The 27,791-nt window shown below is 39.8% G+C and overlaps 1 protein-coding gene across 1 annotated transcript in view; it reads right to left on the bottom strand.

Moving 5' to 3' along the window:
* The window catches only part of LOC113406702 (follicle-stimulating hormone receptor), a 155,506-nt gene that overhangs the window by 76,337 nt on the left and 51,378 nt on the right, over nucleotides 1–27,791 (bottom strand). Inside the window, exon 2 of the mRNA XM_026652614.1 lies at nucleotides 12,933–13,004. Coding sequence (XP_026508399.1) covers nucleotides 12,933–13,004 — 72 coding nt within the window. The remainder of the gene's footprint in view (nucleotides 1–12,932; nucleotides 13,005–27,791) is intronic.

The raw sequence follows: 27,791 nt of genomic DNA, 5'->3' as shown, positions 1-27,791 counted from the left end.
TGCAACAACTGCCAAAATCATGCAAATCTCGGATTGGACTATTCAGTCACATGAGATATTGTAAACAATCTACATCATAGGTTGCAATTCCCACTGTCTCTTGCGGATGAGAGGATGCTGACAACTTCACTGAACAATGATCAATCATTTGGTATAATAGAAATAAAAGCGGTGAAATATAAAATGTTACTGCAGAATCAATGTCTCCTGCTTGAAAAATAAACATCTTGATTTCACCTCAACATTTATGTTATATAAATGCTCAGGTTTGCATCAGTAGTTGTGAGGTAGCAGGAAATGAGCCTTCATAGCAACATGCTAATTCCACTGACATTATTTATCAAATATAAACACCCTCCCTTTCTCAGAAAAGCTAAATAAAATTAGTAATGTAGGATGTTCCTAAAATCCTTCTGAAGTTGAACTGTGGTTCTAACATCAACTTCCTCTTATTAATAAATTAATATTAAAGAAAATCCTACTAAAAGAAGAAAAATTCTGGCATAATTTCAAGGTCACATGCTTCCCATCATACAGTGATATAGTTAAAATTACATCCATAATAGAGCTGGTCAAAATTTTTCTATCCTAATTGGTTTGACAGAAAATTGGATTTTTGATCAAACAATTTTGTTAGTGACAAATATCTGCTCTCTGTGGAAATGTTTTTATTTTGTGCCAAACAACCAAATGCCCCAAAACTGGAATATTTTGTTTTTGATACCCTGCTGCCATGACTCATGCGAAATATAGTACAGTTTCCTTATGTCCCCAATTTTCTCTATTGCCAGGGCTCCTCAGCTATCCCCAGGATGTACCATAGCAAAGGACTCCCATGAAGCAAATGCCTCCCCTCAGCATGAAGGGAGACTGTGGTGCATCATAAGATATATGCTCCGACCAGGGACCATGGCCTAGAGAGGAAATGGGAGAATGAGGCTTCTGAACTGCAACATCTATGAGGCAACATTTACAAATCAAAATATTTTGATTTTCAATGGAATTATTTTCAGTGTTCAATTTTGTGCTGAAAAAGTAGTAATTTTTCCACAGAAAAAGCCCATTTTATGACCATCTCTAACCTTAACATTTTTTAATTTGTTGATTATTTGTGCTCAGTTTCTCAACCTTAACTTTGTATTAACATTAGAGTTTGCTTTAATATATTTTATTCTAAATGTTTTATAGAATTGTTTGGGGTTGTTAATGGTAGGTGCATAAAAGATACAAATTCATTCATTTTAATCACAGCATCATTTTGAAAGGTAACATGACAACAGCTACCCTTTGCCATGCTTAATTTCCATGCTTAATGCTGTGAATTGCATTAGGAAATGTAAAATATAATTATAGGATAGGCAGTTCTGAGTCTCCATCTCATTTTCTGGAACTTGTATGTCAAGTAAGATTTCTAATTTTCATCAAGAAATCTTTGAGCCAACATAAATTACAGTAGGCTGATTATCAAGGACATTTCCCCCCACTTTTCCCAAAGAAACTTAGAAGGGCTTTGGTTCTACTTGGAAAATAGAAGAAGTTTAGATAAACTGTGCCTCAAAATGGGGGAAGAAAAAATGAAAGGAAGAAAAGTAAAAGGTGGATCTTTAGGAAACAACAAAGTTTTGAATAACTTTACTCCATCAGGAATGGTCCGTCTTAAAACAGGTAACAAATAAAAAGATAGCCCCTCCCAAAAGGAAACTCTAAGCAGTTCTGAGACCTACCTGGGAAAGCAGATAAACCAGTACCTAACAACGTTCATGTACCATGACATAAAGAACCTCAGAAGTTTTTACATGCATTTTGAGTCACAGTGTTGTCTTAAGCAAATCTGGGTTCCTCTGCACAGCAATTCAGTTGGGGGCAGCTCTAAGGTGGAAGATTCAGACTCTCTCCCTCAAAACTTTTGGAAGATTCAGTCATTCAGGTTTAGGGAAAGTTGCAATGTGTCCAGAACTGGTACGTTTGGCAGGCAAAGTTGGGGGAATACTGGATTTAAGATTCCTGCTAAAGAAGAGGATGGGTAACCTATGAGGTGCCTTTGCCTAAGTTTCTTCTTTCTGAATTCAAACAGTCTGAACTATTTGACACATTAGCGGTACACTGTAAGGTATTCACCATACACACAGGAAGGTGAGAGCCCCTATTCTGGCTACCTGTTTTTGTGTCTTGAAGTTTGTAAAATAGGAACCATAAATGATGTTCTGGATGATTTTTCTGTCAAACAAACTCACTTCAATTTTTACTGTCGGCTTAGTATTAGAACAATTAAATTATGACACTACTAAAAATTAAAACAAAACAGTCATTCTTGCTAAATAAAAGAAAGCAATAGCAAAATATGTTGTATTTCTTTCTAAATATATTTTATCCAGGTAGCAAACAGTAGCAAAATACATAATCATACAGAAGTAACTATGAAATTAAAATTCAAAAAAATGGAAATATGTGCTTTATTTTACATATGCAAATACAAAAATAATATTGCGATCAGGCCTTTCTTGTAGATTTTTTTAAAGTAAAAAATGGAAAAAACAATAGTATTGACATTGGGAACTGATTTTACGTTTACTCTATTCAACTCTATTTTTAAGGAACATTATTTTATTTTTAATACTGTTCAGTCCAAAAATTAGCAAAAGCACGGAGATCAGGTTAGGTGGAGATGTTATGTATTTACTGAAACAACGAGGAGTTTGGTGACACCTTAAAGACTAAACAGTTTTATTTGGACATAAGCTTTCATGGGTAAAAAACCCCACATCTTCAGATGCATGGGGTGAAAATTACAGATACCTATGTATTCATGGGAATATTATAATACTCTGAATGAAATCTCTGCTCTTGGACATCAATTGTGAGTTGCTGGCAGTGGTAATTAAAGAGCAGTTCACTTTTCTGTATGTCTGTGAGGAATGACAAGAGTAACACAAACTTCAAGGTCTCTCCCACAGATAGGCCTTGGCAAGAAAAGGCAGAATACCAGGTGGCGTTGTAGCACAAGCATTCTACAGATTAAAATTTTAAAAAGATAGTCTTAATCCATTATTGATTACATTTAGAATGCAGCACATATCCTTTATTCCCAGACAATAAACTTAATTAAGATAACAACATGCCACCTGTGTTCTTACATGCAGAAAATTTAAGATAACTATCCTAAAAGGAGTATTTGCAGGAGCTGGAGACAGAGCATTGTTGGTAGTGGGCCCACATCTTGAGAATTTAAGCCTGATCAATATACAACTCAACCAAGTCCAATCACATTGACAAGCAGCAGCAAAATGAATCTCAGTCTAGGTTTTCCACTGACAGTATACTGTGGAACACTTGGGAAACTGGAGCATAGCTATTCACCCAGCCAATATAGGAATAAACTTCAAAGGGAAGCGTGTGGTGTCAGGGGAGGTGATGATTCTATGATCATCGGTGTGTGCGCGCATGCAATACAGGACACAGTTTCTAACAGAGTAAATACAGTGCTTCGGTGTTTGTATGTATGTATATATGCATGTACGTATGTATAGATGTATAGTGGAAATGTAAGCTTCCTTACATTGTTTTGCTATTGAACTACAGGCCTGAATCAGAGGTATCATCTCTAGGGATTAAGTTTAGAAGTGTGAGCAACAAGGGTGATGTCGTGGTGGGAGTCTGCTATAGACCACCAGACCAGGAAATGAGGTGGACGAGGCTTTCTTCCAGCAACTAACAGAAGTTACTAGATCGCAGGCCCTGGTTCTCATGGGAGACTTTAATCACCCTGATATCTGCTGGGAGAGCAATACAGCGGTGCACAGACAATCCAGGAAGTTTTTGGAAAGTGTAGGGGACAACTTCCTGGTGCAAGTGCTAGAGGTACCAACTAGGGGCAGAGCTCTTCTTGACCTGATGCTCACAAACAGGGAAGAATTAGTAGGGGAAGCAAAAGTGGATGGGAACCTGGGAGGCAGTGACCATGGAAGAGATGGTCGAGTTCAGGATCCTGACACAAGGAAGAAAGGAGAGCAGCAGAATACGGATCCTGGACTTCAGAAAAGCAGACTTTGACTCCCTCAGGGAACTGATGGGCAGGATCCCCTGGGAGAATAACGTGAGGGGGAAAGGAGTCCAGGGGAGCTGGCTGTATGTTAAAGAATCCTTATTGAGGTTTCAGGAACAAACTATCCCAATGTGTAGAAAGAATAGTAAATATGGCAGGTGACCAGCTTGGTTTAACAGTGAAATCCTTGCTGATCTTAAACACAAAAAAGAAGCTTACAAGAAGTGGAAGATTGGACAAATGACTAGGGAGGAGTATAAAAATATTGGTCAGGTATGCAGGAGTGAAATCAGGAAGGCCAAATCACACTTGGAGTTGCAGCTAGCAAGAGATATTAAGAGTAACAAGAAGGGTTTCTTCAGGTATGTTAGCAACAAGAAGAAAGTCAAGGGAAGTGTGGGCCCCTTACTGAATGAGGGACGCAACCTAGTGACAGAGGATGTGGAAAAAGCTAATGTACTCAATGCTTTTTTTGCCTCTGTCTTCACAAACAAGGTCAGCTCCCAGACTGCTGCACTGGGCAGCACAGCATGGAGAGGAGGTGACCAGCCCTCTGTGGAGAAAGAAGTGGTTCGTGACTATTTAGAAAAGCTGGATGAGTACAAATCCATGGGGTCGGATGCGCTACATCTGAGGGTGCTAAAGGAGTTGAGGGATGTGATTGCAGAGCCATTGGCCATTATCTTTGAAAACTCATGGCGATCGGGGGAGGTCCTGGATGACTGGAAAAGGGCTAATGTAGTGCCCATTGTTAAAAAAGGGAAGAAGGAGGATCCAGGGAACTACAGGCCAGTCAGCCTCACCTCAGTCCCTGGAAAAATCATGGAGCAGATCCTCAAGGAATCAGTTCTGAAGCATTCAGAGGAGAGGAAAGTGATCAGGAACAGTCAGCAGGCATTCACCAAGGGGAAGTCATGCCTGACTAACCTAATTGTCTTCTATGAGGAGGTAACTGGGTCTGTGGATGAGGAGAAAGCAGTGGATGTGTTATTCCTTGACTTTAGCAAAGCCTTTGATACACAGTATTCTTGTCAGCAAGTTAAAGAAGTATGGGCTGGATGAATGGACTATAAGGTGGATAGAAAGCTGGCTAGATGGTCGGGCTCAACGGGTAGTGATCAATGGCTCCATGTCTAGTTGGCAGCCGGTATCAAGCAGAGTGCCCCAAGGGTCAGTCCTGGGGCCGGTTTTGTTCAATATCTTCATTAATGATCTGGAGGATGTTGTGGACTCCACTCTCAGCAAGTTTGCAGATGACACTAAACTGGGAAGAGTGGTAGATACCCTGGAGAGTAGGGATAGGATACAGAAGGACCTAGACAAATTAGAGAATTGGGCCAAAAGAAACCTGATGAGGTTCAAGGAGGACAAGTGCAGAGTCCTGCACTTAGGACGGAAGAATCCTATGCACTGCTACAGACTAGGGACCGAATGGCTAGGCAGCTGTGCTGCAGAAAAGGACCTAGGGGTTACAGTGGACGAGAAGCTGGATATGAATTGATAGTGTGCCCTTGTTGCCAAGAAGGCCAATGGCATTTTGGGCTGTATAAGTAGGGCCACTGCCAGCAGATTGAGGGACGTGATCATTCCCCTCTATTCGACATTGGTGAGGTCTCATCTGGAGTACTGTGTCCAGTTTTGGGCCCCACACTACAAGAAGGAAGTGGAAAAATTGGAAAGAGTCCAGCAGAGGGCAACAAAAATGATTAGGGGGCTGAAGCACATGACTTATGACGAGAGACTGAAGGAACTGGGATTGTTTAGTCTGCAGAAGAGAAGAATGAGGTGGGATTTGATAGCTGCTTTCAACTACCTGAAAGGGGGTTCCAAAGAGGAAGGATCTAGACTGTTCTCAGTGGTACCAGATGACAGAACAAGGAGTAATGGTCCCAAGTTGCAGTGGGGGAGGTTTAGGTTGGATATTAGGAAAAACTTTTTCATTAGGAGGGTGGTGAAGCACTGGAATGGGTTACCGAGGGAGGTGGTGGAATCTCCTTCCTTAAAGGTTTTTAAGGTCAGGCTTGACAAAGCCCTGGCTGGGATGATTTAGTTGGGAATTGGTCCTGCTTTGAGCAGGGGGTTTTACTAGATGACCTCCTGAGGTCCCTTCCAACCCTGATATTCTATGATTAGAGGTGGAAGTGTCACTTCTAGGTTTCAGAAGAGCATGTTCAGTCCTTCTGCCCATTCAGTCCTTGGCCTCAGTGCTCAAACTGCTCAAACTGCAACTTTTGCAGTGATGCTGTTATTTGGGATGTGGAATCCCACCAGGAGGAACAGGACCAAGATCTGTGATTATTCATGACACACAGATTATCAAATATTTATTGGATGGTAGCAATCTTCAGTCACTGTTGACCTATACTGATTCCAGATAGTGAATCAGGCATAAAAAGTTCCATTTTAAATCATCATACCCATGAGATAGTCAGTCTCTGGCATGTCAGTTTTAACTTTGACTTTCCATGCATTTGTTGGTTTATGTAAAAACCCTCACTTAAAACAAAACAAAACACAGTTCTCTATTGCCTGAGAGAAAATACATATTTAGAGTCATGTAAATGCAGTAGCAGGCTTATTTGCATTTCTATCTATTCTCATGATACAGAAAATGACACTAAACCTCCAACAAGGTAAATTAGAATATAACACACATGGTGTTAAACCCTTGAATATTTATTGTGAAAGGCATGATCTTTATGCATTTTGCTATAAATGCCATGTATAGATTCTCTCCCTTACACTTTGTGGTGCTTAATACTTTTGTGGATGCACGTTTACCTGATATATCACAACAGCTCCTGCAAATCCATATTCTGCCTTTTTTCAAAGACCGTAGGTCAGAGGAACCATAATTGTCCAGAATGTCTCTGCTATCTAGAACCTGTTTCCAGGGGTCTCTGTGAAGTTAATGTTTCTAAAAGTCCTCTCAAAATAATTCAAATTACTATTTTCTTTCTCACCTGCCCAACCACTACCAAAAGATGCGGTACACAATAAATTCAAAAGGAAAAATAAAGAGGACTGGCAACATTGCAATTTTCAAAACTGACGCATTCTTGGTAGCACCAGACTCAGGCTGCCCATCCTTGCCTGATGATGTATGTTCTACCCCTTATTTGGGACATGCAGTAAATTCAGTGGTGTAAGATTGTGCACATGTGTAAATATAAGCCCATGCTGGGTCTGTGTGAAGTTGCAACTAATTACAACTGATAATCTTTGAAACAAGAATGTTAAATATATTAAAAAACAAAAAACAAAAAAAAAATTACTATTAGTGACACTATCCTGTGTGCCAATTCCCAGCCATGGCAAGCACATTGTCTTTGCTGAAACAAAGCATTAAATGGCAAGTTTCATGATCACTTGGTTTTAGATAAATGCAGTTGGTTCTAATCCAAAGCCCACTGAAATCAGTAGAAAGAGTCCTCAACTTTAGTGAGTTTGGGATTGGGATTTTGTGGAATGAACATTTATGGGAGACTGGATAGCTTCAAATTTCAGCCAGGATGGAAGTGACTACGAATTCTTAGCACTGTACAGCTGCTTGGTTGCCTTCTATAAAATAAATTGGTGGTCTCAGTCATGTCTTGTTCCTAGTAGATCAATATAACTGATATGGCACTAATTGTCACTTTGTTGGTAGTCTCAGTAGGGAAGCTAAAGGACTGAATAGGCCTAGTGACAAAATTAGTCTCTTATCCATAGATGGTACCTCTAGACTACAGGTGAAGGACATTAGTGGGGAGATAAAGAGAAACCAGTGCTTGTGAGAAGATCACCCATTTCCAAGCTGGTTAGGCTGCTGTTTAGATCTCTCATTCTTTGAAATAGCCTTCTGTGAGAAAATAAATTCCCTTATATCCCTAATTTTCTGCTAAATACAGGTCTGATGGCCCTAATAAAAACTTTGAGTTTGAATGAGAGTATAAGACTTAGGATTCTTATCCAGATTTTCTGGAGGACCATCTATTTCCCCCCGCTCTAGTTTCCCAGAATACTTCAATATACTGTCTGGCCCTCTCTCTGTGACAGCTCCACTACTAATAGCAGGTAAGCTGGTGTCCAAGGTAGGTAATTGCCTGCTAAATTATGGCCCTTAAAACCAACCCCATTCTCAAAAGCACAGTCACAAACGGTTCTGACCCATCTCTCTATTAGACACATTGTAAATAAATTAAAATGTTTTTTTAGGCTTTGGGAAATCTGATTTTTCCCTTACATGTCTCATTCACTAATATATTCAGCAAATTTAGTCAGTCTCTTGATTTTTAATCTTTCAGTTCCATGCAAGCACGGTATGTACAGTATAGTAAAGTATCTAATTTGTATGCATTAGGCAAACCAAATTTGACCACATTGAGATATCACATTATTAATAGCTGTTTCCTTTAAATAGCCTTCAGTTTGCTTTAATCTTCTTTTTTGTGCATGATCTTGTGTGAGAAAAAAGGCTTTCATTCAGGGTTCTATTTTTATATGCAAATATATCATTTGGTTATATACGTTTTTGTCCCTGTGTTATGAATATTTGCAATGAATGATATATGGGTTATATTTATGATTCGTGAGCTATATCACATTATAACTGCTTGCCTGCTCATCTGCATATACAACATCCCTGTTGATGTTGATTTGTCTCATTTACATATTAATCACACTTCTATTTTCAAAGATATTTTATTATAAACATTTTTTTCCCCCAGAGTTATAATAGCACAAAGTTGTATTTTCAAACTGAGCTCATCTCCATATATTTTTTTGTTTACGATAAATCACCACTTTGTCACAGACACCATATTCAATATCGTCACACTTTATATAGCTCTGACATATGGCTTCTGAGTAATTAAAGACCACGTAAACAGTTTACAACCCACTTTGAAAGCCACTTCACAGTCCAATGACTTTAATAATGTTCTGCAAATACCAAACAGAAAAGGAAACCAGCAGAGTCTGTCAGAAGTGAATGTCAGCAAAACTGCATGATCAGAGCTATTTTATTCCTAACTGGTGAATTCCATGACCATACAAAATGATGACTGTTTGCTGCATTCAAGTGATGAGCAACTAAATAGTGCAGGAAATCCTTTGAAATAAAATTTAGTAGGTCAGATTAGCCATTGTGTTACTCCAATTTCATTCTCGTTGAGTTCAATGCACTGATGTAAAGCAGCTGGAGAATCAGGCCCACTAGCTTGGGTGAACAGATGTCTCAGAGTATTGCTATAAGGTTCCCTTTTATGGGCCCATCTGCACCAATAACTTCTGTATAGATGCCCCTTGACTGCAATACAGTTTTCCTCCCAAAATGGTTTAAACATGGTTTGATCTTGCTGTGTAAGTGGGCCAAATTGTGTTTTAACTAGGGCTGTTAAGTGATTAAAAAAAATTAAGCACAATTAGTCACACTGTTAAACAATAATAGAATACCATTTATTTAAATATTTTCAAATATATTTATTTCAATTACAACGCAGAATACAAAGTGTACAGTGCTCACTTTATATTATTTTTTATTACAAATATTTGCACTGTAAAAAACAAAAAAATAGTATTTTTCAATTCACATAATACAAGTACTGCAGTGTAATCTCGATCATGAATGCTGAACTTACAAATGTAGAATTACGTACAAAAAATAACTGCACTCAAAAATAAAACAATGTAAAACTTTAGAACCTACAAACCTGGGGGGGAGGGATAGCTCAGTGGTTTGAGCATTAGCCTACTAAACTTAGGGTTCTGAGTTCAATTCTTGAGGGGGCCCACTTAGGGATGTGGGGCAAAAATCAGTACTTGGTCCTGCTAGTGAAAGCAGGGGGCTGGACTCAATGACCTTTCAAGGTCCCTTCCAGTTCTAGGAGGTAGGACTGAATAGGCTTAAATTAATGGAGATATCCTATTTCTTGTTCAGCCAATAGCTAAGACAAAGAAGTTTGTTTACAGTTGTAGGAGATAATGCTGCCTGCTTCTTGTTTACAATGTCACCTGAGAATGAGAACAGGCATTCACATGGCACTGTTGCAGCTAGCATTGCAAGATATTTACGTCAGCTGCACTAAAGAGTCACATGTCCCTTCATGCTTCATCCATCATTCCAGAGGACATGTGTCCATGCTGATGACAGGTTCTGCTCAATAACAATCCAAAACACATGTTCATTTTCATAAGTTGAGTCAGATGCCACCAGCAGAAGGTTGTTTTTCTTTTTTGGTGGTTCGGGTTCTGTAGTTTCCACATCGGAATGTTGCTCTTTTAAGACTTCTGAAAGCATGCTCCACAACTTGTCCCCAACAAATTTTGGAAGGCACTTTATATTCTTAAACCTCGTGTTGAGTGCTGTAGTGAGCTTTAGAAATCTCATATTGGTACCTTCTTTGCATTTTGTCACATCTGCAGTGAAAGTGTTCTTAAAATTAGCAACATGTGCTGAGTCATCATCCGAGACTAGTATAACATGAAATATATGGCAGAATGCGGGTAAAACAGAGCCAGAGATATACAATTCCCAAGGAGTTCAGTCACAAATTTAATTAACACTTTTTTTTAAACGAGCATCATCAGTATGGAAGCATGTCCTCTGGAATGGTGGCTGAAGCATGAAGGGGCATATGAAGCATTAGCAGCATTATCTCCTGTAAATGTAAACAAACTTGTTTGTCTTAGCGATTGGCTGAACAAGTAGTAGAACTGAGTGGACTTGTAGGCTCTAAAGTTTTTCATTGTTTTGTTTTTGAGTGCAGTTATGTAACAAAAAGTATCTACATTTGTAAGTTCCATTTTAACAATAAAGAGATTGCACTACAGTACTTGTATGAGGTGAACTGAAAAATACTCTCTCATCATTTTTACAGTGCAAATATTTGAAATAAAAAATAATATAAAGTGAGCAGTGTACACTTCGTATTCTGTGTTGTAACTGAAATCAATATATTTGAAAATGTAGAAAAACATCCCAAAATATTTAATACATTTCAATTGGTATTCTATTGTTTAACAGTGTGATTAAAACCACGATTAATCATGAGTAATTTTTTTAACCACAATTAATTTTGAGTTAATTGCGTGAGTTACTGCGATTAAATTGACAGCCCTAGTTTTAGCTATGTTCCTGAACCATGAACATGAGCACTGATGAGGATCTCAACTAAGCTAAAAGACCAAACAGTATATTAAATGTGTTAAGAACTACTGAGTTATAATCAGGTACCCCAACATGGTGGTAGTTACATGTCATGGTGCAGATGGGACATATTGTATCAATTCAAATTCAGCCCTTTTTGTTCATGATTGAAAGCTGTTAATTTGTGACCACTGTTCAGTGACTTCCATTGAAATGTGCTGATGGTCTGTGTGCAGGACCTAGTGCACAGATGTCCACTTCCACAAAAGCACTTCTGGCATTAATTGGTATCAACACTGGCAGTGTGAAAAGAAAGACGAACATTGAATGGGCCATGGAGTCTGGGCTACACTATCACCCTTAGAGGTAGTCCCTCTACTACTTCATACCTGAGGCTGCACTGGTGGGTTGTTATAGAGAAATGTGTAACTGCTTCTTAGTCAAAAAGTCAATTCATTATTTCATCCTCTTTTAAAAGGAAAAAAAACGTTATTTTCATGAAGAGCCCAGTCTAATTGCATGCGGCGAATTGGAAGCTTTTATATTGACTTCATTTGGGAGTTCAATTGGAAATAAGAGGGGAAAACACATTTAATCGAAATCAAACATGTTATTTTGCTAAGGGTCTGAAGTCACATTACAGTGTGTAACAGAAAACTCACAACTGCCAATCAAATAGGTTTTTTTTCCCCCTTCCAATGAGACTTAAGCATATTCTTTAAGTGTTTTGCTAAATTGGGATGGTACCACCAACATGCTTAGAGTTAAGCAAATGTTTAAGTCCCTTGATGAATCAGGGAGTCTGCTATGATAGGCTCTGTGATGCTTAGTGAACTGGACAAACAAAATGATACTACTGGGCAGAGGGATTTAGTCTCAAGAGAAAGTCAAAGGGTTGCATGTAAGAATGAACAGCATGGTGGAGGCAACATTCTGGGAGCTGGGACAAGGAGGATGGTGAGAAGCCAGGAGCCAAGTAGGGAAAGAGAGTAGATGATCACAATAGCCCCTTCTGGTCTCATAAGCTAAGTCTATGACTTTCTACAGCAAAAGAACACTGGACAGACTACTTGTTCCTTTTCCTCCAGTGGTGGACGTGCACTAGGAATGAGGCTGTGCCACAAAAATAGTACAGAAATGGGTGCATTACACACCTGTTTACCAGATTAATTACACTCATAATTAATCATACCAATTAATAACAGCTCAAGCCCTCTGTAATTATATGTACTTATTCATCACGGTATCTGAGCACTATAATTAATAGGAAGTGGATGTCTCTATCCTGTGGGTGGCTTTGTAAAATCTCAACACAAATCAGTAACTCCCCTTGCTCTCCATAAAACATACAGCAAACTAGTCCAATTATTGGAAACAGAAATTGGCTGACCCATAGTTCTGAATAGTGGTGCTGAGTGTGAGTTGACATACTGTAATGAAGCACAGAATTCTCAGATTGTTCAGATTCCCATGGACTTTTGCCATGACATTTTACTCATTAATTATGCTGACATTGTGTGCTGATCTCAACCCTTGCCCAGACGCTATTTCTTGCAGATGTATTTGTGACAATGTTGTTTTGGAATGCTGATTTATCTTTATTGTTTCAATTTTTCACAGATCTGTAACTAGATGAAAAACATATTCCTGCAGTGCAGAGAGAAAGTGGCTTGTTTGCAGAACAGGGCAGTAAAAGGATCTGCAACCCCAAATCACTGTTTAAAATAACACAGTTTGGTTCCTAGTGAATGCAATACGTACATTTTCTCTAGGTCACCAAGTCCTGAGAAAGCTCCTTTTGCAATGACTCTCACCTTGGTGAGGACAAATCTCCTGAAAATAAAGAAAATTCATGCTGATTATTTATTATGTATATCACAATACTGCCCAGTGGCCCCAGTCAGGATTCCGGATCCACTGTTCTCTGGATGGCACACAAACAGAGGCAGAGAAGATTTTTGCCCTGAAGAATTTACAGTTTAAGGTGTTGAGCTGTCATTGTCCTAATCAATATGGATAACTCCCCATGTAGGCCTTACGCATTAACAGTTAGCCCTGAGCAAGGGGCAACATGCTGTTGTGCTGCCACTGAAGCATCCCAGGAGGTCAAATGTCACTCAATGAGTCACAATTTCCCTTTGGTCTCCACTGCTTTGGCAGGGAGTAAACAGTTGTGGGTCCATACCTGGGACAGCTATGCTGGCCAATGCATTGTGAGGCAGGGGATGGAGACATTCCCCATCCCCTCCTGCCCTTTCCCACCCACCTGCATGTGGTGGTGGATGAAATGGTTCTGTGGGGCCTTATTCATCTTCTGCACTGTGAGTGGTGGGATGGGTCACTGACACAAAGCACTAACGGGTTGCCTTATACTCCCTGTACCTTGCATAGCCACACAAGTCAGGCCACAATCTGACCCTAAATAATAGAAGTGCACAGACAATAGCATGTCAGGTAATATCTGCTGTGGATGTAACTTTAGGACTCTATAGGGAATACTGTGTTTGACAGTTTGTGCTGATAATTACGCACAGTATTCCACAGAATGGTTGTGGAACTAATGAGAACTTTAGAAAGTACTGCATGGTTCATGGAAGACTTTCCCACATTGACCCAGAGAATGTTTTAATACATTTTTTAACAGACCTCTGGGGGGGGAGGGGGGCGGGAGGGGGAAATCTAGGAAGAACATAAATGTCAGTGCACTGCTTTAGGCCCCTTCTGCTAATGAAGGTTCATCTCTTTTAGCACAGTAAACACAGAAAAGTACAGAAATTTGCTGTAGTGCTTGACAAACAAAAAGGAGGGGTATCTATTGGTCCTTGGATAAATAACATTATCCTAATTAATGGCTTTTCCCCACAAATTTAATTATTTATAGAAGTGGAAAAAATAAAGAATTATTTATGCTAAAATTACCTGTTTATCAGGTTACATAATACTACCCTATAGGCCATTATGCGTTAGAAGCCAGAACAAGAAGCTGTGATATGAAGGGAATGAGCCACACATCATACAGTGTGTTGGTAAAGGTTTCAGAGTGGTAGCCCTGTTAGTCTGTATCAGCAAAAATGAGGCGTCAGATGCGGACAGAGTTAGCAATGGGATTTGTTGCAGGGATTGGTTCCTGGGACCTGACCCATATCTATTCAAAGGACACCATCATAGGACCTAACCACATCAGCCACACCATCAAGGGCTCATTCACCTGCACATCTACCAATGTGATATATGCCATCATGTACCAGCAATGCCCCTCTGCCATGTACATTGGCCAAACCAGACAATCTCTATGCAAAAGAATAAATGGACACAAATCAGACATCAAGAACTGTAACATTCAAAAACCAGTAGGAAAACACTTCAATCTCCCATGACACTCAATAACAGACTTAAAAGTGGCAATTCTTCAACAAAAAAACTTCAAAAACAGACTTCAATGAGAAACTGCAGAACTGGAATTAATTTGCAAACTGGGCACCATCAAATTAGGCCTAAACAAAGACTGGGAGTGGCTGGGTCACTACAAAAAGTAATTTCCCCTCTGTTGATACTCACACCTTTTTGTCAACTGTTGGAAATGGGTGACATCCACCTTGATTGCATTGGCCTTGTTAGCACTGACCCCCCACTTGGTAAGGCAACTCCCATCTTTTTGTGTGCTGTAATATTTATACTGCTTACTGTCTCTAGAGAGACTTTCTATCCCATTGTTCACATCAAGTATTCATAGAATCTACTGTCCTCATTATGCTATGTAATTAGTCTAGAATTTCCATATGATGATCGTGTTTTAATCAAAATCTCAGGTAAGGGTATTATCTTGCTGGAATTCCAGTATAATGAATTTTTGCTATTTAGCTGCATATCTTTGGTGGAATATGGTTCCTCATTTAGATCTCTGAATTTAAGTAGTTCAATATTTAAATACCTTGGGTGAAATTCATGTCTGGTTTTACTCCATTAACTTCCATGGGGGTTATACCAGGAATGAATTGGCCCTCTCATATTTTCATTTAGTGAAAGATGATTGATTAAGTCTATTTTGGACTTCATCATTCTATTATTATTAATTGAAACTGTTCCGAAATAGCTTCCATACACACTGTCACATAAGAATTGCAGCACTGAGATCATTATGCAAGTGTTGAAGGATTAAAGAGCTTCCAGAAAAGGCCTAACCAGGATTAGGCAATTTGTAAAGATTACCCCAAAACACAGTGAAGGTAGTTCATTCAAAGCTATGTCTGGACTTTCATAGTTCAGCTAAATAAAATGGAAGCCTTCAAAATACCCAGTAGGCCTAGTGTTACAAAGCTGAACCAATTAGGGAACTGCTTACCTTTGATCTACTTCGAAACTTGTTCCAAACACCCTTTTGTAGCAATAAATCCTTGGCTAGGGAGCCCTAGAAGGCATGCTCACTATGAACAGCCATATATATTTTTGCCAGTGTACAGAAATACTCTAAATCAAATCCTCTTGATATGGATGCAGAGCAACAAGATGTGTATATACCTCTAATTCAGAGCTGGATTCTGCTACCCTTTAGTTACCCATGGTGCATACAATTATACACGAGTAACTACATTCATGTGAGTAGACCCATTGAACTCAGTGACACTACTCATATGAGTAAAGCTACTTGTGTGTATATAAGTGTTTGCAGAATCAGGACCTTACTTTGCAACTTTGACTTGAATAAGTCATTTTGTCAAGTAAAGTGCTACTCAGTGTGAGTAAGGATGCCAGAATCAGACTTTTTTTTTAATGTATTGGAGCAGTTAAAATTTAATTGGTGTTTAATAGCTAAATCTTGCACACCACTTAGAAAAAAATAGGACTAATTGTTCTCAAAAAACTGTGCCTAACTGGGCTGTAATAAAGTTGGTCTTATTGTTGTAAACAACAATGAAGGTTTGTCTACACTGCAATAAAACACCCATGGCTGGCCCATGTCAGCTGACTTGGGCTCCTGCTACAGAACTATAAAATTGCAGTGTAGATGCTTGGGCTGCAGCCCAGCCTCTGGGACCATGTGATGGGGGAGGGCCCCAGAGCCTGGGCTCTAGCCCAAGCCCAGGTATCTACACTGCAATTTATAGCCCTGCAGCCTGAGCCTGAGCCAGCTGACATGGGCCAGCCAGAGGCGTTTTCTTGCAGTGTAGATATACCCTACAAATCTAATTTAATCTAAAGAGGCTACTTGTTGAAATTATCAACTATATAATGGATATGTATCTATTACAACCAGTGAAGTGATGCATAGTTTATAAATCTCAAGAATTAGATTTTAAGAATTAGCCTGTATTTAAATTATTCAAATAATAAAGTAGCAATTCCCTATTTGAGGCATCTACGTAAAATATAACCAACAACCACTTCTTTAGTTTTGTTTTTAGAATCATTTTAGTAGGGTCATATCTGACTAATAAGTATTTGTGCTTAAGCATTTTTATGCCAAAACAAAGAATAAGTCACAAGAGTCAAACTAAAAGATTTGAAAGGTTTACATACAATGGAAAGAAGCACATCTCTAATCACTGTACAACAGCCCTGGCTTGTGGGTGTTTTGGTTTTTTGCATGTATTTTTAGTAGCTGGTTTTTTTCCCCAATACTTAGTTGATTTTAATTAATTGCATTTTACAATAGTTGTGTGTGCAAATTTGATTATATATTTGTTTAGTGAAGTGTCTAATTTGCAATTTAAAAATTTATATGAATAGTCTACACACTAATAGCCTTAGCTCAAGCCCATTGAAGTGAATGGAAAGACTCCCAATGACTTCAAAGGATTTTTGCATCAGAAAAGAAATGGAACAAAATAAAAAATAAAATAAAACTTCAGTCATGGGGACAATTTATCGGAGTGCTGTTTCCTAATCCAGCTTCTTCTTTCAGTACAATCAGTGACAAGTAGCCAAGTGTCCAGGTACTTCTTGGGTTTTTTTGTTGTTTTTTTTTTTAGGCAAATCATGGTGTCTAATCTCCATATACAAACTTGCACATTGGAAGACACCTTTAATAGATCATCAGGTCCTCTTCTGGGGTTATTGTGGTAAGATTTTATCAGTGAGCCAGATTCTGATTTCATTTACCATAGTGTACATTTGGAAAAACTCTAGTGACGTTAAAGCTTTTATTATTATTTGTATTATGGCCTCATCTGAGATCAGAGTCCCATTGTGCTAGGCACTGTACAAACACATAGCAAATATCCCTGCCCCAAAGATCTTACAATCTACATAGACAAGACAGGCAAAGGTGAAATGATTTGCCCAAGATCACACAGCAAATCAGTTAATTAGTCAGAAATGGTTCTCCAGAGTCCTGACTCCAGTAATTCTAGATTTACAGTATGTAACATATCTGAATCTGGCACATTATTCCTAAACCATCCCTAGTAAACAGTATGTTTCTCAATCAAGTCTTAAATATCTTCACTGATGGGGACACTGCAGTCTGCTGTGGAAGCTTGATTCATTGCATAAATGTTTTTATAGTTAATGTTCTAATATTTAACATATATTTTTTCCTACTCCAGCCTAAACCTGTTCTTGTGACTAATGAGGATAATTGATTTCTGCTCTATTTGTAACATCCTTTTGTGTCTATATGTACAATTAGGTCTCGCCTCATACTTAGTTTCTTCACACTGAATATGCTCAGGTCTCTAAAAGGTTTTCCCAAACCTTTTATCATTTTAGTTACTTTCCTATGAACTGAAGGTCTGTCTTTTAGGAAAAATGAATGCAACAGTGTTCCATTTAAGGCCTGATCAGTGCAGAGTGGAAAAGAACCTTCACTTGTTGATTTATCAGGATATAACACATATAGATCAAGATGTCGTTATTTAAAACATCTCTGAGGCACTATTGATAAGAATCTAAATGCTGTACAATAATCAATATACAACTTCATGTCACAATGAAAGAACAAACAGCTCAAGCACACAGCTAACCGGAACCAGAGGATCTGGTATAAGCAAAATGCCAAAGCTACAGGCAAACCACCCAGCTAATGAAAAAGATACCTGACACAGAAGATGAGAATTAAAAGGAGGCAGCAGTAAAATGATCATGAATAAGCTCACCTAAACACATGGGGCATGCCTCATGCTCTGAAGGAAGCAATCAAAGGATTCTATTGAACCTTCTCCTGGAAAAAGAGTTTTACAGCTGAAGATCCTCAGGCATGACAGAGAAGAGATAGATGGTGTCAGGGACCGGGAAGGGGCAGTCTTGCCTAATGGTTAGAGCTGAAAACAGGAACTGGGAGTCAGAGCCAGAGTCAGAAGCCAGGCAAGGGCACAGGACTGGAACAGAACAGGAACAAGCATAGGAACAAGACAGGCACAGGAGAGATCACAGCCAAGGCATAAGTGTTGAGTAGCTGCTGAGCCTAAATTCAGACCTGTTGGCTCCTTGCAGCCAGTTGGGTGGGCCAGTCCATCAGGCAATTCTGCCACAGTCCAGCTGGGCTCATTAACTGGCCCGAGAGCTGAGCTGACTAACCCCAGGCTCAAGTGAGAGAACTCAAGTCCACAGTTCCTGACAGAAGGGGAAGCAGAGGCACAGAGAAGAAAAGTGAATGTCCTGACCTCCACCTGGTCCAAACTGAACTAATGATGGAAAGCAGACCCATCCCAGCTTATAACAACTCTCAAGAAGGAATAGAAGGCAAGAAGTAATCACGCAAACACCTGGGACCTAGATTATAAGTCTTTAAAAAGCAGATAAATCAGAATGGAACAAAAATGGCATTTCAGGGCCAATTTTTTTTTTTTAAGTACCAAAGTTGGATATGCAAACCATGCACAGGTGGATAGACAAGTATTTGTGCATGCAAAACATGTAGCTTATGCACCAATAGGCATTTACACATGCAGATATATGTTTTGTGTGCATTGTTAACTGTTTATACCTGAATGCAAATATATTTTGCATGTCTAACATAGACACCTAGTTTGGAAGACTTCGTCCTAATGTATCTTCTTGGCTGGCACTTGGAAGGATATTTTAGGCAAAGGCCTTTATCTAACCATGAGCTAGATTCTTATCCTTACTTCACAAAGTAGTTAAACTGAAATCAAACTACCAAATCCTATAGCAAGTATTTCCAACAGCTGCCAATAACCTTGTAAAACAAAGGACTTTCGCTGATTATCATAAGTTATATTAGCAAGAAAAGATTAATCTCTGCATCATAAAGCAAAGATGAATTTAGGTCTTTCAAAATACTCTTTAAAACTTATTTCACTGACCTATTTAAAAGTCACACACAGTTAATCAGAAAGCATATGTGTTGTAGAATTATCTTCTTTGGCTCATGTAAAATGCAAATTCATGACGTTAAAATGAACTACATAAAGTATGTACCCTAAACTTTATAATTTAAAGTAAAGTGCCACAATTTAAAAAAAAAAAAAAAAAAAAAAAAAAAAAAAAAAAAAAAAAAAAAAAGGCAAGACTCAGTGGCCATAATGCCAAATCACCAAATTCTGTTCCAAAGAAATAAATATGATAGGATTTGAAGAACATTTTACTTCAATCTCGGAGGTAATAGACTGATGTTATCACCTTCTAATCCTCTGCAGCAATGTGTATTTTCTCAGAAGGAAAGATTTACTGAGAAATTTAATTTCCTCTCTTTGCAATTTTTCCCCCCTGCTTTGTGCTCCAGCACAAACAACAACAAATGAGTCTCTGCTTTACAACAAAAGTCATGAACCCTTTTGTATACACTATTTCCTGCTCTTGCTAGTATAAAAAACAAAACAAAACCAAACCTGTTCCAAATTGTTTTTTTCCCTTTCTTGATTGACCAATGGAACACTTTACTTTTTATGTAACAACATTAGGAAAATAGTCGTGATGGACAAGAGCCACAGGTGATGTAATTCAATGTAGCTTCATTGATCTGGCTCTAAGTTTATGATCTTATTTCCATTGGAGTCAATGGAAAATTCCTCTGGGCCCAATTCTGATCTCACAAACTTGTGAAAGTCATGAGTAATTCTACTACATTAAATGGAGTGAGATCAGAACCAGTCCTATTGACATCAGTGAGATTAAGGTGGGGGCAATGAACATAATTTTTTCTAGAAAGGCCTATAAGCACAAATACATTAGCATAAGGATATTTTTCTCAACAGTATGGGAAAGGATCAGTATTTTCAGTAAGAAAGAGACCTTATTAACAAATGTAGTGTGACAAGTCCTGCTGCTCACATGGTGAAGTAGGTTTTTAAGTCCAAGAAGCCAGGGCTATGATTTTGGATTGGAAAGTCATGTGATCAGTTTAGAGGTCTTTATCAGAGAGTGTTTGTTGTTTTTGGCAATGCCTATTAATATTAAAAAAAATCGTTCAGCACATGTTCTAAGTTTTCCTTTAAACCAACCATACAAACCCAACAGGAGTCTCTGAACTTCATCAGACCATCAGTTTTTAAGCAGAACTCAACACTGATTTGCAAATCCTGTGTAGTGGGTCAGTGGGAGACCACTCCACCTCACTAGGCATCGCCCATAGTCAGGGAATTAGCAGAGCACTGCACCAACAATGGCTCAAGCCTCAGGCCAGGCAGAGTTGCAAGTGAGTCTCTGGGCACTAGGCCTTCCATCAGGGCAGGGCAGCAAACAGTTCATGGCTCTGGCCTACAGTCAGGGCAGAGCAGCACAGGGGTCTGGCATCCTAGCTCCAGCAGATGGCTGACAAACACAGGCCTCTTGGCCTAGAGAGGTGAGGCTGCCATCCCAGGGGTGGGGTGACAAGGGAACCCGGACCCACCCGACTCCTCCAGACCCCAGACCAGGACCCTTACAGTGGCAGAGTATTTTGCCACTGGGGAATCCAGCCACAACACGCTGACTGCAGTCTTCCAGCTCAGGCGCAGGCAGGAAGCATCTCTCTTTCAGCAGCTGCAGTCCAATTGAGCTCCAGGGCCCGCCCTTTATACTTCCTGTCCCGCCTCTTGACTTCCAGTGGGAGGGGTGAGGATGGTCTGGCTCTACCCACTTGTGTTCAGAGCGTGGTCTCTCCCCCTCTTGCTCAGTAGAAGGCCACTCCACCTCAGTGCATCCTGTATTCCCAGTTTTTCCTAGAAAGCTTATTTTATTGTACCCATCTCATGCCTCGGTCCTCCAGGGCCAAATTGCTCAACCCAAGGAAGGGCTTCAGGAAGCTCTGAACACAGAAGAACCAACATCCTTCTCTTGCAGAGAGAGTAGCATGTGCCCAGTGGGCCCACAATCTTGCACATCCTGAAGCACTGGTTGCACTTAGGAGATCTACTAAAAACTAATGGCATGCTATTGCCCTGTAATTTCTAATTCTGAAAGGCTCCAAGTTCTTGATATAATTTTCCAAGATGGAAATAGCTCAGAATGGTTGTTTCTGATGTACTGCTAATGTTTGTCACCAGAAATTAGCTTCCTGGAAACAATCTGGTAAATGTAAACTGGTTTCAGTGGGTGCTGATTGCACTTAGCACTTTGCAGAAGAGAGGGTAGTACTTGCTAGTATCAGGCTCCCAGTTGGCCATTTTTCAAAATGTTTTAGTTTTCTTTTGCTAACAAATGCCATTTATTTTTATGTGTAGGTCAGTAGACAGTTTCCCAAACTGTGGTCTACAAAGCACTTGCTGGTTGTTTGCAGCCCCAGAGTTGCTAGCCTCCCAAGCATCCAAATATCATTAATTAGGTCCTAAAAACCCCTGAGACTGGCTTTAAAATGATGAGTTTTTTAAAAATAATACGTGTTGGGGTTTGTGACAGGGTGTACCAGACCCTCTGAGGCCCCCTGCTGGAGGCCTCATGGCCCTGCCACACCTTGCCCCAGAAAAGGGCTGTGGAAAGGGTCCTCTAAGCTGCCCAGAATGGGTGTGTGGGACACAGCCAATCGGAGCCCAGCAGGCTAGTATAAGAACAGCTGCAGGGCCAAAGTGAGAGCAGTTCCTTGCAGGAGCTAGAGGAGTGTAGACAGTGTGCCTATCTGGCAGAACCTTAGACAGAGCAGTTCTGGCAGAAGCTGGAGGGAGTGAGAAGGAGCCCTGGGTTGGTTGCTGGGACTCCATTAGTAGAGCCCTGTGTGGATACAAAAATGTGTATCCGCATCCAATTCGCGATCTGCAAAGTGGAGGGTCCGTGACTCCATGCTGGCTCCCCACAACTGCCAGTGCAGCTCTCCCTGACCCAGCTCCCCCAAACACCTCTACTTCTCCCCAGAGACCTCCTGCCCCACCCCCTGCTCCACCCCCACCATACCTCATTTCCTGCTCTGGGTAGGAAGGCTACAATCCTGGGCAGTGCCTCCCTTCCAGGGTGGGGGACAGCTCGGACATCCCTATGCAGCTGCAGGGGGCTGTAATGCATGCAGACCCGGCCCAGGCAGAGCATGGCAATAACTACTCTCCCTTCATAGCACAGGCCCTTGCCAACCCCCTAGTTTAAATTACAACACCACACCTCTTTCAAAATGGGGCTTGGGTCACTCCCTTCTGGGAGTTGTAGTTTATCTCCTCTGTCCAAGCAAGCTGGGGACTCCAACTCTCAGAATGCTCAGCATGCTATCTGCTTGATGCCAGGGCCGAGTCCATTGATAGACTACAGGACTAACTAAGGACCTAAGCCCAAGGAGGTCTACAGCCACAGAAAGTGCAGACATGCACACACTCAACCAGGGGGCACTCATGAGAGGTAAGTGCACTGCATCACAGGGTTTTTTTTATTTGCCTTCTGGTTTCAGAGCCTACAGGTGCACTCATGTCATGTTTACAAGCTTTTTTCCAAAATTATGAAGGATGGAAACTTACTTTAAAAAAAATGAGAGCTGAGAGTCTCATGAAACCTCTTGATTCCAGGCGCTAGAAGGGGAAAAATACCAAATATTACATGGCTCATGATAAAATTATGAGAATTGGCAACACCACTGACAGCTGGAAGCTCTGCATTCTAGGCTTGTTTCAGCTCTAAATGGTCTGAAGGTAAAGTTCTACGTACAGCACATTATAGTAGCTTGACTTCAAAGTGACAGATGTGTGGACTAGAGCCAAAGAGGAAAAAAAACAAAAAAAACCCACCACCAGCAGCTTTACAAAACAGGATGATAATCTACTGAGGTCACAGTAGTGGGCGGAGGTCAGAGTTTCAAGGAGAAAATAGATAATATAATTTTTATGGAGAAGAGTGAAAAATATTTCTTCAGTGAACTTTCCAAGATGGACCGACAGACCAAATAAATGTCTTGCTCTTACATATTGTTTTTAAATGAGCAAGACAAGGTAGGTCAGGTAATACCTTTTATTGGACCAACTTCTGTGTTTAGAAGGTACAAGCTTTCAGGCTACACAAAGCACTTCTTTAGGTCTAGGGATGGAAGCAGACTGTCTGAGCTAAATACAAATTGGGAAAGATTGTTAAGCAGAAGGGGTAACGTATGTTGGAGGCAGTCACTTGAAATGAAGTGGACAATCAGATTAGATTGTTATACATAAAGGATCTGAAGCAGACAATTAAGGGTAGTAGGCAGCGTGGTGTTGTAATGAGTCATAAAACCAGTGTACCTGTTAAATTTTTGTTTTTGGTGTCTAGCAAAATTATGAATTTAAGTCCCCAGGCTTGCCTTTTGAAGGGATTGTGCAGGTTTCCCTTGCAGATAAGTACTGAAAGATCAGATGGAGTGATCACTTTGAGAAAAGTGTTCACCTTTGGGTGATATGGTGTTTTTCTCTTACCATTTTTTCCTATGGAGATTCATTTGAGAGCATACTGATAATTTTGATTCACCCACATATTTATTGGGGCATTTGATGCAGTGGAGTTACACCATATGTTGGGATAACCATGTGTAAGCCCCATGAATCTTGCGAGGAGCATTGTATGGGGTATTGGTCATCATAGCAGTGGAGATATGTCTGCAGGTTTTGCATCTGTTCTGGTAGGGTTTAGTGCTGCTTTGAATTGGTCTGAGAAGTTTGCTTCTGATGATGAGCTTAGCGAGGACAGAGGGTTGCTTGAAGGCCAGAAGAGAGGGTTCATGAATGATTTCTTTCAGGATATGGTCCCCATCAAATACAGGTTGTATATATTTGATGATACACCATATGGGTTCCAGTGTGGGTAGTAGGTGAGAAGTAAGTGATGTTCAGTCAGTGGGTTTCTTTTTCCTGTATTCAATCAGGTTCTTCTGGGGGTATTTGGGTGGCCCTTTCCATGATGTGATCTACTTCTCTGGAGTGTCCTTGTTTAGTGAAGGCAGTTTTAAGTGTGTTAGCTGTGTAACCTGGACTTCCTCTTTGGAGCAAAGTCTTTGGTATCTGAGTACAGGGCTGTAGATAACAGATTTTTGTGGTGTGCCTGGGGTGGTTGCTGGTCTGTGGAGGTAAATGTGGTGATTGGTGGGTTTCTCATATATAGTTGTTGTAGGGTTCCATTGTTTAAGCTAAACATGGTGTCCAGGAAGTTTATCCTGGTGTGGGAGTGTTCTAGAGAGAGTTTGAGGGTTGTTGTTGAAGTTGTGGTAAAAATCTATGAAGAAGTATAGCTCTTCTATCCAGAGGATGAAAATATCATTGGATCTCAGATATGTCATTGATTTGTGGTGCATTTTTCCATAAATTCTGCATTGAGGTGGCCAATGAAGCAGTTGGCATTTTGGGGAGCCATCCTAGTGCCCATGGCTGTTCCCATGATTTTGATAAATTGTTAGTTGTTAAATGTGATGTTGTGGGTGAGGATAAAATGAAGGAGTTTGGCAATGTGTTTTGGGTGCATTATCTTGTATGTGTTTGAGGCAAATCAGAAATGCCTTCCCAGTGAGGGACACTAGAGTACAGGACGGTGACATCCATGGTAGCAAGGATGCTGTTCTGAGGGAGGTTGTTAATGGTGTGGAGTTTCTGGAGGAAATCAGTGTCTTGCAGGAAGTTGGCCCTTTGTGTGGTAAGTAGGGCTGTTGATTAATCACAGTTAACTCATGCGATTAACTCAAAAATTAATTGTGATTAATCGCACTGTTAAACAATACCAATTGAAATGTATTAAATATTTTGGATGTTTTTCTACATTTTCATATATATCGTATTAGGCGTGGTAATTGAAATCAACTTACAAATGTAGATTTTTGTTGTTGTTGGCTTTTGTTGTTTTTTGTTTTTGTTTTTTTGTTTGAACTGCACTCAAAACAAAACAATGTAAAACTTCAGAGCCTACAAGTCCATTCAGTCCTACTTCTTGTTCAGTCAATCACTAAGACAAACAAGTTTGTTTACATTTATAGGAGATAATGTTGGCCTCTTCTTATTTACAATATCACCAGAAAGTGAACAGGCATTTGCATGGCACTTTTGTACCTGGTATTGCAAGGTATTTACGTGCCAGATATGCTAAACATTCGTACGCCCCTTCATGCTTTGGCCACCATTCTGTAGGACATGCTTCCATGCTGATGATGTTCGTTAAAAAAATAATGCCTTAAATAAATTTGTGACTCAACTCCTCGGGGGAGAATTCTATGTCTCCTTGTCAGGGTTCCCCCACACTCTGAACTCTGGGGTACAAATGTGGGGACCCGCATGAAAGACCCCCAAGCTTATATTCTATCAGCTTAGGTTAAAACTTCCCCAAGGCACAAATTCCTTTTCCTTGGACGGTATTGCTGCCACCACCAGGTGATTTACACAAAAATTCAGGGAAGGGTCATTTGGAATCCCTATCCCCCACAAAATATCCCCCAACCCCCTTCACCCCCTTTCCTGGGGAGGCTTGAGAATAAATATACCAACCAATTGCTTTAGCAATGTGAGCACAGACCAGACCCTTTGTCTTCAGGACACTGAAATCAATCAGGTTCTTAAAAGAAGAAATTTATTTATAAAGAAAAAAATAAAAGAATCACACCTGCAAAATCAGGATAGAAGGTAACTTTACAGGGTAATAAAAAGGTTTAACACACAGAGGATTCCCCTCTGGGCTCAGCTTCACAGTTACAAAAACACGAATAAAACTACCTCTGTAGTATAGGAAAATTCACAATCCAAAACAAAAGATAACTTAACACATTTCCTTGCCCTACTTACAATTTTTGTAGTTTTAGATGGATTATTCCAGATATATTTTCAGGAGATGTTGTACCTGCTTGACTTCTCCCTCTGTCCATAGAGGGAACAATCACAGAAGGACAAACAAATCCTCCCCCCTCCCCTCATTTGAAAGTATCTTCTTTCCTCATTGGTCCTTCTAGTCAGGTGCCAACTAGGTTATTTGAACTGCTTAACCCCTTACAGGTAAGGTAATCCAGTACAGCTGCCAAGGAGGGATTTTATGCTACTGCATACATAAAGGTTGCTACCCTTCCCCATATTTTCATGACACTCCTGCTCTGTGTTTTACCCACATTCTGCCATATATTTCATGTTTATAGCAGTCTCGGATGATGACCCAGCATATGTTGTAGATTTTAAAAACACTTTCACTGCAGATCTGACAAAACACAAAGACGGTACCAATGTGAGATTTCTAAAGATAACTACAGCACCCTACCCAAGATTTAAGAATCTGAAGTGCCTTCCAAAATCTGAGAGGGACAAGGTGTGGAGCACGCTTTCAGAAGTCTTAAAAGAGCAACAGTCCGATGTGGAAACTACAGAACCCAAACCACCAAAAAAGAAAAACAACCTTCTGCTGGCGGCGGCATCTGACTCAGATAATGACAGTGAACCCCTGGAATGGTGGTTGAAGCATGAAGGGACATATGAATCTTTACCTCATCTGGCACGTAAATATCTTGTGATGCGCCTGTTCTCACTTTCAGGTGACATTGTAAAGAAGAAGCAAGCAGCATTATCTCCTGCAAATGTAAACAAACTTGTTTGTGCGAGTGATTTGGCTGAACAAGAAGTAGGACCGAATGGACTTGTAGGCTCTAAAATTTTACATTGTTTTATTTTTGAATGCAGTTTTTTTGTACATAATTCTACATTTGTAAGTTTGACTTTCATGATAAAGAGATTGCACTACAGTACTTGTATGAGGTGAATTGAAAACTATTATTTCTTGGTTTTTTTTGTTTTTTTACGGTGCAAGTACTTGTAATCAAAAATAAATATAAAGTGAGCACTGTACACTTTATATTCTGTGTTGTAATTGAAATCAATATATTTGAAAATGTAGAAAACATCCAAAATATTTAAATAAATGGTATTTTATTAACGTTTAACAGTGTGACTAATCGTGCTTAATTTTTTTAATTGCATTATTGATCATAATTAATTTTTTTAGTTGCTTGACAGCCGTAGTAGTGAGTGATTTAAAGATGGTTTCTATTCCTTCAATAAGAATGCTTTGGCCAGATACACAAAACAAGGGAACTCATGCAGCCCCATCGTATCTTGGGAATCATGTAGAAGGTCCATTGGTGGGTTTGTGGGGGATGAGTTTTTCTTGGAGTTGTTTGGGGAAGTATTTGATGTTATACCTAAATTCCTGTTGCACTGTGGTGTGCGGTCTTCTTTGAGTTCTGTATAGTAGGTGGTCTGAGAGGGATGTCTGTTGGACTCTTTGATGAAGTCATCATGATTAAATACTAAGACAGCGGCCCCTTTGCCTGCAGGTTTGATCTCT

This window comes from Terrapene carolina, unplaced genomic scaffold (genome assembly GCF_002925995.2).
Source record: "Terrapene carolina triunguis isolate 2854851 unplaced genomic scaffold, T_m_triunguis-2.0 Scaffold126, whole genome shotgun sequence".
Lineage (NCBI taxonomy): Eukaryota > Metazoa > Chordata > Testudines > Emydidae > Terrapene > Terrapene triunguis.
The sequence above is the reverse complement of the archived record's forward strand: the minus strand, read 5'-3'. Positions and strand labels throughout refer to the sequence as shown.